Source organism: Leptonychotes weddellii, chromosome 8 (genome assembly GCF_054177405.1).
Source record: "Leptonychotes weddellii isolate Sample4059 chromosome 8, ASM5417740v2, whole genome shotgun sequence".
Lineage (NCBI taxonomy): Eukaryota > Metazoa > Chordata > Mammalia > Carnivora > Phocidae > Leptonychotes > Leptonychotes weddellii.
The window spans coordinates 32,290,384-32,303,772 of NC_138376.1; the positions used below are offsets into that span (position 1 = coordinate 32,290,384).

At 51.7% G+C, this 13,389-nt stretch overlaps 1 protein-coding gene across 1 annotated transcript in view; it reads left to right on the forward strand.

The window, feature by feature from the left end:
• The window catches only part of PTK7 (protein tyrosine kinase 7 (inactive)), a 56,158-nt gene extending 43,533 nt beyond the window's left edge, over window positions 1–12,625 (forward strand). Inside the window, exons 11-18 of the mRNA XM_081828294.1 lie at window positions 58–207; window positions 332–482; window positions 581–708; window positions 1,901–2,104; window positions 2,869–3,024; window positions 3,639–3,871; window positions 4,870–4,950; window positions 12,443–12,625. Coding sequence (XP_081684420.1) covers window positions 58–207; window positions 332–482; window positions 581–708; window positions 1,901–2,104; window positions 2,869–3,024; window positions 3,639–3,871; window positions 4,870–4,950; window positions 12,443–12,598 — 1,259 coding nt within the window. The 3' untranslated portion in view covers window positions 12,599–12,625. The remainder of the gene's footprint in view (window positions 1–57; window positions 208–331; window positions 483–580; window positions 709–1,900; window positions 2,105–2,868; window positions 3,025–3,638; window positions 3,872–4,869; window positions 4,951–12,442) is intronic.
• Window positions 12,626–13,389: the final 764 nt, after the last annotated feature.

The following is a 13,389-nucleotide window of genomic DNA, read 5'->3' on the forward strand; positions in this document are numbered from 1 at the left end:
GCCGGCCACCCCTGTGACTCGGGTCGAGCTTATAATTTTCCTCTGTCACCCCTACAGATGGGAGCAGCCTCCCAGAGTGGGTGACGGACAATGCCGGGACCCTGCACTTCTCCAGGGTGACCCGTGATGACGCCGGCAACTACACTTGCATCGCCTCCAATGGGCTGCAGGGCCAGATCCGTGCCCATGTCCAGCTTACCGTGGCAGGTGCGACCGTGGCAGGGCCCTGGGGCTGGGGTGGTGGGCCCCAGGGCAGGGGTGGGGGCAGCCCACAGCCTGCCAGCCCCATGGCTCACTGCTCCCCGCCCCTTGTTGGGCTCTTCCCATCCAGTTTTCATCACCTTCAAGGTGGAACCAGAGCGCACGACCGTGTACCAGGGTCACACAGCCCTGCTGCGGTGTGAGGCCCAGGGAGACCCCAAGCCGCTCATTCAGTGGAAGGGCAAAGACCGCATCTTGGACCCCACCAAGCTGGGACCTAGGTAGGGCCGTCTGCTTCCCTGGCCCACCGCACCTCTCCTACAGCCGGTCTTCCCAGGAGCTGGTGAGGTGGGCAGCGCTGTGGTTTCCCTCTTGGCAGAATGCACATCTTCCAGAATGGCTCCCTGGTGATCCATGACGTGGCCCCCGAGGACTCGGGCCGCTACACCTGCATCGCGGGCAATAGCTGTAACATCAAGCACACGGAGGCACCCCTCTATGTTGTGGGTATGTGCTGGGGAGCGGTGTCCTGCACAGGAAGTGCTGGGGCCAGACTTCTTTCTTATCTTTGTCTTCATCGGCCCCCTGTATACGGAAGACACTGAAATCATTTTTGTGTTGGGGGCTGGGATTCAGCTGGGTCCCCTCCACCATGCGTGGCATAGTGTCAGGTTCCTTGCCGGGCTGTTGCTGATTTAACATTCTACAGCTGGTGTGCATGTGTGTGTGCGTGTTGGGGGGGCCTGGGGGTGGTGCTCTTGTCCTAAAATGTTTCTTCCCAGGTCTCCTGCAGCAGCCGCACATATCTCTGGGTGGGCAGGGAGGGGAGCAGGCCAGGGTGCAGCAGGGAAGGGTTCCTTTGCCCTGGAGGCCCAGAGAGGATGATGCATCAGGTAAAAGGCTCTGCCGAGAGTCATGGACTTGGGATTCAGGTGTGGCCCTTGGAGGTGTTATTTCCTCTCCAGGGGCTTGGTTCTGCATCTGTAAGATGAGAGTGGTTTCAATGAGAAGTCCTCAAATTTGTGGTTTAGCAGCAGAACTGTTTTTCTAGACAGAATATTCTGTGGAACTTTGAATGGATAATAGCGAAGCGATAAGGCCCCTTGGTTGAAGCATTAGGTGTGGGCGAGAGTTCGGGGATCCTGGATGGTCTCTCCCACGGGCCTCTCTCCCTCAGTTTCCCTAATGATTCCTGGCTCCTCTTTCACCATGAGACCCTAGGCCATCGAGAGCCCCTAGACTAGAAGATCCTTTCCACAAACAATGTTTCTTGAAGAACTTGCTCGGTGTCAGGCAGTGTCTGGGGTCCTAAATCAGGAATTCCCAAATGCTGCTCTTCGGGGCCTGGTTCATGATACCAAGTCACTTAGGAAGCTTGTTAATGATAGTGTGGGTTTTTGTTAGCATCCTGACAGGTGTGTTTTTTTATGTGTGTCCCTAGCCTCAAATTCAGATGCACTCCAGCTTGGGAATCACTGGCCTCATGTCCTTCAGAACTCTCTGTGACCTTGGTGGGGCCCAAGGACCCACCCCTTGTTAAAGCCAGTGACAGTGGTGACCCTCCCTGGTTCTCTGGTTTGGTCAGGCCATCGAGTGTCTGGGAGGTGGTCTTCGGTGTAGGATGGGAAGGGGTGGTAGCGAAGGAGGGCTGGGTTTGCTTCACTGGCCCCTGGCCCAGACCCTTCTGTGTGTCTCTCAGAAAAGCCGGTGCCGGAGGAGTCCGAGGGCCCGGGCAGCCCTCCCCCCTACAAGATGATCCAGACCATCGGGCTGTCCGTGGGTGCTGCTGTGGCCTACATCATTGCTGTGCTGGGCCTTATGTTCTACTGCAAGAAGCGTTGCAAGGCCAAGCGCCTGCAGAAGCAGCCTGAGGGCGAGGAGCCAGAGATGGAGTGTCTCAATGGTGAGAGGCAGTGGTGTGGAGGCGCTGAGCGCCCCCTGGCGGCCACAGAGAGAGCTGTTGCGCTGGGGAGCCGGGGCTCTAGCAGAGCTGCCCCACCCCTAGCTGGAAGCCTGGAGTTGGCCCATTCCCAGGCCGTGGGGGCTGAGCAACCGCGCTCGAGACTTCCTCATTGGAGCCTCGGGGCCAGCTTCTACGTTGCCTGGCTGGCTCCTCCCTGTACCGCTCAACCACAAGTACAGTTAGTACTCACATTCATGTTTCTGTGGCACATCTGTCTCCCCCCATTCGTCTTTGAGTTCCCCCAGGGGCATTCGGTCGGTTTCCCTGCTCCTACCCTTCTGCTCAGAGGCATTGCTGGGCTGCCCCTCTCCGTTTAGGCATTCAGGAGCAGAGCCTGGGTCTCCCTCATTGCGATTCACCTTTGTGCCCAATTGGGGCTTTGCACAGAGGAGGCCCCACGAAAGCAGAGCCCCTTATATTGATGTGTAGTGTCCAGGGGCCGGCGGACCAGATGAGACTTGGGCACCTGGTTCCATTTCGGAGGTGGTAATCAGCTGCATCAATCAGTGGTTGTACTCTAAGGGACGCCTGTACCCCCTACTCCATCAGTTCACCAGTTGGACTGGCCTTTTTGTGTGGAACACCATGATTGGACCCACTTGACGGAAGTAGAGGTTTGGGGGAGAGAAGTGAGGTCCCCGTGGTGGCCAGAGTGTCTGGTCTCGTGTGGCTACCTCCCCCACCACCATGCCCCTTCTTCCCAGGCGGGCCTTTGCAGAATGGGCAGCCCTCCGCAGAGATCCAAGAGGAAGTGGCCCTGACCAGCTTGGGCTCCGGCCCTGCGGCCACCAACAAACGCCACAGCTCGACTGATAAGATGCACTTCCCGAGGACCAGCCTGCAGCCCATCACCACCCTGGGTATGCTGCCTTGGCCACAACTGTCATAGTTTAATGACAGGCCTGTCTGGAGGCTAGGTTAGGGCTGGTGGCTCTGACGTCCCTCAAACCCAGCACCTGGGAGCCGGGGGCGGGAAGCAGAGGGGAGATAAGTCCGCTGTGTCCCCAGCACCTGTATACGACTCACCGCCCCAGCTTTGGTCATTCGTGAGCATTATTTACTTGGCATTTCCTTCAGATTGGCTGCCTTTAAAAACAAAACAAAATTAACGCAAGTTAGTGTTGTTCTAGGAAAAAATGTGAGAAATTATCGATTTGTGGTAGTTACATTTTTTCTGCATATACATTAAATTAATACATGTAACTATTAACGTGTTTATCGAGAGCCACCTAAAGTTCTCATAGAAGCCATCCTTTGGAAAATGCTGGATATTAATTCCAGCCTTCGTTTTACTGTTGGAGACCGTGAAGCCCAGGGTGGGGTGGGGAGTGGTCTGCTCAGGGTCACCCAGCAGGTGGGTGGGGTGCAGCGAAGACTCCCCTCTGTGTGACACAGAGAGGCAAGGTACCCTCCCGAGTCAGGAGTGTCCCTGTTGGGGTGAGGGTAGCTGGCTGACCCCGACCTGTACCCACAGGGAAGAGTGAGTTTGGGGAGGTGTTCCTGGCGAAGGCGCAGGGCTTGGAGGAGGGGGCGGCGGAGACCCTGGTGCTTGTGAAGAGCCTCCAGAGCCGAGACGAGCAACAGCAACTGGACTTCCGGAGGGAGTTCGAGATGTTCGGGAAGCTGAACCATGCCAACGTGGTGCGGCTCCTGGGACTGTGCCGGGAAGCCGAACCCCACTACATGGTGCTGGAGTACGTGGACCTGGTATGCTGGGGGTACCTGGGAGTCTTGGGCAGGGCAGTGCCCTGCCGGCAGGTGGAGGGGGTGCACCCTTGGAGCCCCGTCTCCCGTGGTCTCAGCCTGCCTGCTCTTGCCGCCTGGAGACGCTCAGCTTCCTGTCCCCGCTCGCTCTCTGACACCTGTTGTTCCTTGACCGGTGCTCCTGCCTTCCTTTCTGCCAACCCCGTGTCTGGGGGCCAGTCCCCAGTTCTTCCCAGCTTCTCACTCTGTGCACCACACGGATGCATCCCAGGTCTTCTTCCTTGACTCGGGTTTTCTTTGGTTTGTCATTTTTCCTTCCTTGCAGGGCTCATCATCCCTTGAGAATAAACTTAGCAGACCCGGCTTTCCTTCCTCGAAATCCTTCCTGGCATCCCGTCCCATCTAGGGCCCCAGTGTTAGCCCCGGCACCAGCTTTCTCTTTCCATCTCAGCTCTCATGCCCTGAGCTGCCCCTTACTCTGAATTCCGCAATCCATCTAGGCCTTACTCCCTTGCTCCTCAAGCCGCTGCTTGTCACATCCCCCAGCTCGGCAGGAAGGAGGAGGAGCAATCCTTCTTGCCATTGGCAAGAGTTTATGACTACTTTATGTATGTTTGCTCCTCCCTCAGTATATTTCTTAGATGATAAACCCCCTGAGGACAGGGGTTTCCTCCCAGGGGTCTGTGAGGGTTGGGATCTGTGTTTTCCTCTTGGTTCCCTGAGGGCAAGAGCCTTGTCACCTGCCTGTCTGGGGCTCTGCTGAGGGTAGGAATGGCAGTCCTGTCTTTCTGACCGAGGGAGCTTCTAGAAGCCATCTCCTATATGTTTTTTTAAATTCCCACTGGACTTCCCACCAAGGTAGGGGGGCTGGGTGGGGGGGGGTGCAGGGCCAGGGGTTCTCACCTGCCCAGGTAGGTGCTCTGGGAGCCCCTGCTTGGTTTGATGCTTTGGAGATAATAGAGATAATTTGACCTGACAGAGATGCTTGGCTTTTCCCTTAGGGAGACCTCAAACAGTTCCTGAGGATTTCCCAGAGCAAGGATGAAAAATTGAAGTCACAGCCCCTCAGCACCAAGCAGAAGGTGAGGACAGGGCGGGAGAGGTCCTCAAGGGTGGGCCAAGATCAAGGGCAGTCATAATGTTAGAGGTGCAGCGGATGGAATGTTCCCTGAGGACCAGGCAGGACTTTACGTATGTTATCTCAACCATCACGATAGTCCTCCGAAACAGATGTCATTAGCCCCATTTTGCAGATAAAGAAACTGAGGTCTAGAGAGGTTAAGGGACTTGTCCCAGAGCACGTAGCCCCCTAATGCCTTTGTGTTGCTGCAGTGCCTCCATTTGGAAGGGCTGCTCTTCGCCCTTGCTGCTGGAGCAGGACGTCTGCCCCCTGCAGTGAGCGCTGGGCTGGGGCAGCCCAGGTGTCGAGGGACGGGCAGGGCAGGATGTGGCTCTGAGAGTGTTTCACCAGCCTCTGAGCGTGGAAGACTCTGCTGTGAAAGGGCTGCTCATGTTTGACCCACTGTGGTTTTCACACTCTCCGTCTCACTTGGGCTTTGGGCTGCCCAGCCTTTCCTTCCAGTTCTCCTCCCGCCTTCTGGGCACAGATCCCTGGCTGGGGCCCCACGGTGGAGCAGACCTGGCTTGAAACAGCGAGGAAGGGAAAGCTTGCCTACTACCCTCTGCCCACCTCAGACGATACTTCTGTGGCCCAGTTCTTCCTGCCCATAGCCTCCTTCCCTCCCCTCTGAAATGGGTCTGCCTCCTTCTCTGGGATTGGGCATCCTGCTACCAAGCTGACAGCAGAGTCACCTCAGAGACCAGTCACAGCTCAGGGCAGGTAGGCAGCGACTGCTAGGGCCCTCCCTCCCAGGTGATCTTTGCTTGCACCTTGTAGGCCGACCCAGGTCACAGATTCTGGGGGTAGGCCAGAAAGGCATGGCTGGTTGATAAGTCAGGCGAGTGGGACCCTGGTCACCCCTGGTCTCTCTGGGGAAGTCGCTCTGTGCCCCTCAGGCTGACTTTCTCATAATTATAGGTGAATTTACTGTAGCCCACACAGGACAAGTGACCTGGCCCCACATTGCCCACAGCTGGCCTCCTGACGCCAGGCCCCTGCCTCCATCCCCATGAAGCTGCAGCAACTGTCTGCAGTGGCTGTGGATGGAAGAACAGGATGTGTTCCTGTCCCTAAGTAGGATGTCAGGACCCCAGAGTTTACAAATCAGGACATGCAAGGAGCCCGTGAATCTACTGAGCCGTCATGGCCGTAAGGGCCCTTGCGGTTGCAAAGTGGAAACTGCCAGGCATCCTTGGGGCATTCAGGATCTAGTGGGGGAGCTTGGGACAGTGACTATGGCATGTGCCTTGCACACTTCAGGGATGACACGGAAAGTGAGTGAGAGACAGAAACTAGGAGACATCGAAGACCTCCATGTCCTTTAGGTGGACAGACGGTGTGGTTAACAAAGAAGGTTTCCTGGTCGAAAAAGCAATTTGAGTTCAGTTCTCAAGGAGAGGAAGTAGTTGAATGGCAGGAAGGGGATGGCTTCAGGAAAGAGGGGAGTCAGGTAGGTTTCTTTGGGACCAGGACGTAGGCAGGCAGACAGGAAGTCATTTACCTCTGTCACATGACCTGAAGGACTTGTTTTGGCTGAAAGTCATTACCACCTGTGCTAAAGATCTGTCCCCCATTTTTCTCCCCTAGCATCTTAAATCTGATGGGGGAGCTTTAGTAAGTTGGGTTCTGCACACTCTTAGGAAAATACTCTGCATCAGATGGAAGTGGGGTTTGCGTAAAATAAAAAAATGCAGGTTTCTAGAGGGAATTGGAATATCTAAGGATGGAGTCTGAGGACCTGCATTTTTCAAACAGGCTCTCCAGCTGATTTTTTTTTAATTAATTAATTTATTTATTTGAGAGAGAGAGCGAGAAAACACAAGCAGGGGGAGCAAGCAGAGGGAGAGGGAGAAGCAGGCTCCCCGTTGAGCAGGGACCTGATGTGGGGCTCAATCCCAGGACCCTGGGATCATGACCCGAGCTGAAGTCAGATGCTTAGCTGACTGAGCCACCCAGGCACCCCTAAAGTTACACTTTCAAAATACTGTATTTGATGCACTTGATGTTTTCTAGCTTATTTTTTTTAACTCACTAAATTGATTTTGAGACACATGTGGGTCTTGATCAGTAATTTGAAATATACTGCTTTTTGGGGATTCCATGAAAATGAAACTTAGTAGGAAAGATACACTAAAATCATAGATATTTTCTTGTATTAATAGTGAGCTGTTATATCACTTTATATTCCTAGGATTCTAGGGGGATGGAAGGAGGAAGAGTTAGTTTGTAAGGGGAGGTGGGATGGTAGGAGGGGTGCCCCCTGGTCGAGTAGAATTGGAACGAGAGTGCCTAGCTGCTATGGCTGGGCCGTCGGAAGTCCCGGGAGAATTTCAGGACAGCAGCGGGATAGTGCCAGAAATCAGACACGGGCCCGGGGTGTTGGCATAATTAGAGGTAATGCGTGTTTGAGTAGCTGATGAGATGATGGAGATTTTGAAGTCCGGTAGCTGTAACCTGTGACTTGTCTGTGGGTCCCGGCAAGCTAAGGACAGGACAAGGAGCAGGGTCAGCTTTGCACGCCTCAAGGACAGCGGTGTGTGTGGTCAGATGCCGTAGCGTGAGAATAGCAACAGTGTCACACAGGTTAGCCAGAACGTGGGCAAGCCCTGAGACTGGCATGTTGGAAGGGATGGAGTGGGTCTGGCTTTCCCAAAGAGCAGGCCCTTACGATGGTATTTGAAAATGAATCCTGTGGCCGTCTGATGGCATCTTACCCAGCAGTAATTGGCCAGGGTCTAACAATTCCCTTTTACTGTCTGCACTTAGCCTGTGTTTCCAGAAGCACTGCTCCTCTGGAAAGATAGCACGTTAGTCACTATGCCAAGTCCACTCTCTTCTGTTTCCCTTGACTAGCAGCAGACTGTTGAGCTAATGAGCCAGAACAGAGAGAGCAGGCTGAGGGGAATGGCAAGTCCAGTGAGGGCACATTGCAGAAGGCTTTGTCCCTTACAGTTAACCTGCCAAGGCTGGACAGTGCCCTGCAGTTTTGAAGCCTGAAGTAGAGTCCATCTGTTAATGATATGACCACTTCCGTGGTCATCTGGCCCTTTGACCACCATTGGCATGTGGGGCATTCTCAGGATGGCAGTCTGTGGGCGATTTGGGGAGTGTGGTGGCCTCTACTTTTCCGTGGAGACAATGGTGGCGGCGGGGCGGAGGGGGAGGCGGTGGGTTCTGTACCCAGGGGGGAATCCGTCATCCTGGTGGACCTGTTCACCTGACCTCTTCTTAAACCCTCATCGCTGATTTTACATGTTTGGTTGGAAGCTGTCTGGAGATTTTGTGTCTTCACTTAAGATAAGGAAAATACACCAAGAAGATGAGATCCTTTCCCAATGCCCGATGGTGTCCTTTGTTTGGCACCTCGGCATATGCAGTGTCAGCCAATATGTTGGGTATGTAGATAGGTCCTGTGTGGTGGTGGCTTGGATCAGCGGTTCTAGAGAATTTCTGGCCACGATGGAAATATTTTATAGCTGCTGCTGTCCAGTGTGGTCGTCACTAGCCTCATGTGGCTGCTGAGCATTTAGAATGTGGCTAGAGCTACTGAGGAACTGAATTTTTAATTTTATTATGTTTTAATTCACTTAAGGAGTCACACAGGGCGAGGGGCTACTGTTTTGGACAACATGGGTTTAGACCATTGTTTAATTTTTTTTCTGATGTTAACAAAGTAGAGTTTTAATGTAACTTTTTAACATGTTCTGCATTCAATTTGCTTTTTCCCCAAACCATTTCTTATGTATGACTTTTAAAATTTTTAAATTAAAAAGGAAAATTTTAAAAATTTATTTAAGTAATCTCTACACCCAGTGCAGGACTCAAACTCATGAGCCTGAGATCAAGAGTCTCACGCTCTACCAGCTGAGCCAGCCAGGCGCCCCTATTTTCAGGTTTTTGAGGAACCTCCATACTATTTTCCAGAATGGCTGCACCAGCTTACATTCCCATCACCAGTGCACGAGAGTTCCTTTTTCTCCATGCTCTTGCCAACATTTGTTATTTCTTGTCTTTTTGATATGAGCCATTCTGACTGGTATGAGCTGATATCTCACTGTGGTTTTGATTTGCATTTCCTTGATGGTCCGTGATGTTGAGCATCTTCTCATGTGTCTATTGGCCATCTGGATGTAGCCCATTATTTTATTTATTTTTTTTTTAAAGATTTTATTTATTTGATAGAGAGAGACACAGTGAGAGAAGGAACACAAGCAGGGGGAATGGGAGAGGGAGAAGCAGGCTTTCCGCCGAGCAGGGAGCCCGATGTGGGGCTCAATCCCAGGACCCTGGGACCATGACCTGAGCCGAAGGCAGACGCTTAACGACTGAGCCACCCAGGCGCCCCTGTAGCCCATTATTTTAAAAACTTTTCTTGACTGAGACCCAGTCGCAAAAAAACATTTTGTATCAAAAGCCATCACATGCGTGTATATATATGTATTCTTTTAATGAAATATATATATATTTCAATGAAAACAGTTTTATGAATGATATTTGCCCTTACTAAGTATTATGTACTCTGATATTTTCTATTCCATGTAAGAGTTTTTATTGCTAGCTAAGATTGACTGAATTGGTTTCATGACATACTAATAGGTTGTGACCACAGTTAGCAAACCACCAGTGGAGGCAGGGGCGTCCACAGGGATGTCACTGGCCAGTGCACACAGATTGAGATCTCTCTTTGGAGTGACCCCCCACCTTGGTGTGCGGGCTTGGCTCCTCTGCCGGCCTTTCCGTGACCCTGGGAGCTAGGCCAGTGAAGCGGCTCAGAGCCAGCCAGGGATGCTAAAGGGTCCGTCCGTAGCCAGCACCCCACCCCCGGGCTTGCTGATGAGCAGACAGCCCTTCCTGTGCCCACATCACGCGATATGACCCAGGAGAGGTAGCTGCTGCATTGAGGAAAGAGCTAGGCTCTGGCATTGGGGGGTACAGAGCCTTGCATGGGACTGTGGGTAAAGCTGAGGATGGCCCCCACACTACAGAGTGCAAGCAGGCAAGGCAGCCAGCCTTGCTCAGGGCTCGGCACACAGCAGATACTCAACACGTTCCTGTGCTCTTCTCTCTGATAGGGTGGTCTCCTTGCAGCAGCCCCCCTACCACTCCCATCCACTTGTTTGCGTTTTTGAACTTCAGGAGCATAGAAGCAGATTGACCAGGACGCCTGGGTGGCTCAGTCGTTTAAGCATCTGCCTTCGGCTCAGGTCATGATCCCAGGGTCCTGGGATCGAGTCCCACATCGGGCTCCCTGCTCAGCGGGGAGCCTGCTTCTCCCTCTGCCTACCGCTCCCCCTGCTTCTGTGCTCTCTCTCAAATAAACAAATAAAATATTAAAAAAAAAAAAAAAAAGATTGACCATAATCTTTGTAGCTCTTTTTTGTTTTTAAGATTTTCATTTATTTGGGAGAGAGAAAAAACGAGCGGGGTGGGGGGAGGGACAGGGGGAGAGAGAGAAAGAGAGAAGCAGACTCCCCACTGAACAGGGAGCCTGACTCGAGGTTCGATCCCAGGACCCTGAGATCGTGACTGGAGCCAAAGGCAGACGCTCAACTGACTGAGCCACCCAGGCGCCGGCAACGTAATCTTTGGTTAACCTATGAGCTACTGTCATTATTGGTCCACACATGGACTTTTACTTAGTGTTATTTTTTAATGTGTTTATTGGCCATTTGTGTGTGTGTGTGTGAGTGTGTGTGTGTGTTTGGTAAGTTTTATTTTGATGTTTCAAGCTTAAAAGAGTTTAAGAATAGTTCAAGGAATTCCTACAAACCATTTATTAAGAGATTCAATTGTTTGCATTTTGCCCCATTGACTTTATCATTTTCTCTCCATTGATACATGGATATTAGTTTCATGCATTTTTTTTCCTGAACCACCTGAGATAAATTGGCGGCAGCCTTTAGACCTTTCACAATCGGATATATGTAAAATGATATCACGGGGCCTTGATTATTATTTCCTTGCTGACATCGGTTACTGGCCACATTCTCATCTTCCCCTCTCCATGATTTCATTAGGTGGGAGGTGACTTCTCCCTTATGGATCCTGAGAGTGATCCTGTATGCCAGGAGAAACACACAGCTGGCCAGTGACTTGTTAAATAATCTTCTCTAGGGACCTGTTTTCATTTGTTTGCTTTGTTTTTATATACAAGGAAATGCGTCAGATCACACACGTCCCCAGTGGTGCTCCCAAGGTTTGTCTGTAAGGCGACAGAGGGGCCATGGATTTTTACAACCACTCTTGTGGCCTTCTGCTTTTCCCTGTGTGGCATGGGCCATCTTCTCCCTGCTGGTGGCAACCCTCTGCGGATACGGTTCTCATCCCCCCTCTAGACTACCCTCTTGCTGAGAACCCTGTCCTACCGTGCCTACTATATTCCACTGGCATCCAGTGGTGTACAGTGTGCATTAGATGCTCAATATTTGTTCAGTGCATTGATACATACTTTGAAAATGTTAATATAACTTAATCTTAATTCCATCTAACATGTTACGTAATGTATTATATGTGACATCATACACATGGCTCAACATTTTAAAAAGGATATCAGTGAAAAACATCCCCCGGAGAAGCAGGTTCCCCGCTGAGCAGGGAGCCCAATGCGGGGCTTGATCCCAGGACCCTGGGATCATGACCTGAGCAGAAGGCAGATGCTTAAACAACTGAGCCACCGGGGCATCCCGTTTCCCTACTTTTCTACTCTGTAGTCCCCAGTTCCTCTGCTTGGAGGCAGCCAGTCACGTGTGTTTGTACATTCCCACACACGCACACATGCGCGCACACACACATACACACACGTTTTGTTGTTTTTTTTAAACACAACTAGAAGAAAATTCATAATTTTGACGTAAAAAAGGAACAACCCATAAACATGTAAGCTATGATTACTGCCCAGTTATTTTTCTTTTTTTCTTTTCTCTCTTTTTAAAAAAGATTTATTTATTTTAGAGAGAGAGTGTGTGTGTGAGCATTGGGGAGAGAGGCAGAGGGAGAGGGAGAGAGAGAATTTCAAGCAGACTCCCTTTTGAGCTGAGCCCAAAGCAGGGCTGGACATGGAGCTCTGAGATCATGACCTGAGCCGAAACCAAGAGTCAATCGCTTGACCAACTGAACCCCCCAGGCGCCCCCCGCCCAGTTATTTTTCACCTAACAAGGGGTTACTATGTGTTCTCCCTGCCCCCTGTGCCGTTTACCTAATCTAACACCTGCTGCGTGTCAGAGTGGTTCCAAGAGCTTAATTTCATTTACCTCCGTTCTTCTAACAAGCCAGCGAGACAGGTGCTGTTAGCATCTGCATTTTACAGAGTAGGAAAGCGAGGCTGTTGTGTCTTTGCTTTGGGGTTTCCTGTGCATCACACTGATGGCACTGAGACCTCACCGAGGGTTGTGCGAGGACGGTCGTCTTGATCTCTAGTCCTGGGCTGCTCTGACAGGCCCCTTTCTCGCTGCAGGTGGCACTGTGCACCCAGGTGGCCCTGGGTATGGAGCACCTGTCCAACAACCGCTTTGTGCACAAGGACCTGGCCACTCGAAACTGCCTGGTCAGCGCCCAGAGACAGGTGAAGGTGTCGGCCCTGGGGCTCAGCAAGGACGTGTACAACAGGTAGAAGGGCATCGGTCGGGTGTGGCGAGGGGTAGAAGGCGGATGGAGCTTGGGGGTGTGTGGGGAAGGGCTTCGAGTCTGCTTGGCCCAAAGCTGGAGGGCTTGGAGGGGAGAGAGCCTCCCCACCCTTCCTCCATAGGGGCAGCAGCCTTCCTAGCCAGTGGGCCCTGACGCTTATAAATTTTCTCTGGGGGCAGAACGTTAACCTTTTTTTTAAAAATAACTAGTCAAACTTTATAACAGTTTATGTGTAATTTAACTATTCATATGGTTCCCTCCGCAACTTGCTGAATTCGGTAATCACTGTCTTGAAGCCCAAGACTTCAAGCTCAACAGCCATGGCCAGAGATTGCTCTGGAACGCCTGCACACACCACACGGCCTCCCGGGGACTTCCCTGCGAGTCACCCCGGCTCTGAGTCACCACAGCTCTTGTCTGGCTGTTGCTTTAGTCGTAATCGGTTTATCGCCAGTCAAGCTCTTTAAGTTTTCTTTCCACTTAACGTGTTCTCGTTTTTTACATTTTGTTTTAGACAGAAAAATATATATGATGTTAGCTTTTAAATCTACTAACATTGAGGCAAATTTTGATTCTTTTTTTTAAGATTTTATTTATTCAGGGGCGCCTGGGTGGCTCATCGTTAAGCATCTGCCTTCGGCTCAGGTCATGATCCCGGGGTCCTGGGATCGAGCCCCACATCGGGCTTCCTGCTCAGCGGGAGGCCTGCTTCTCCCTTTCTCGCTCCCCCTGCTTGTGTTCCCTCTCTCGCTGTGTCCCTCTCTGTCAAATAAATAA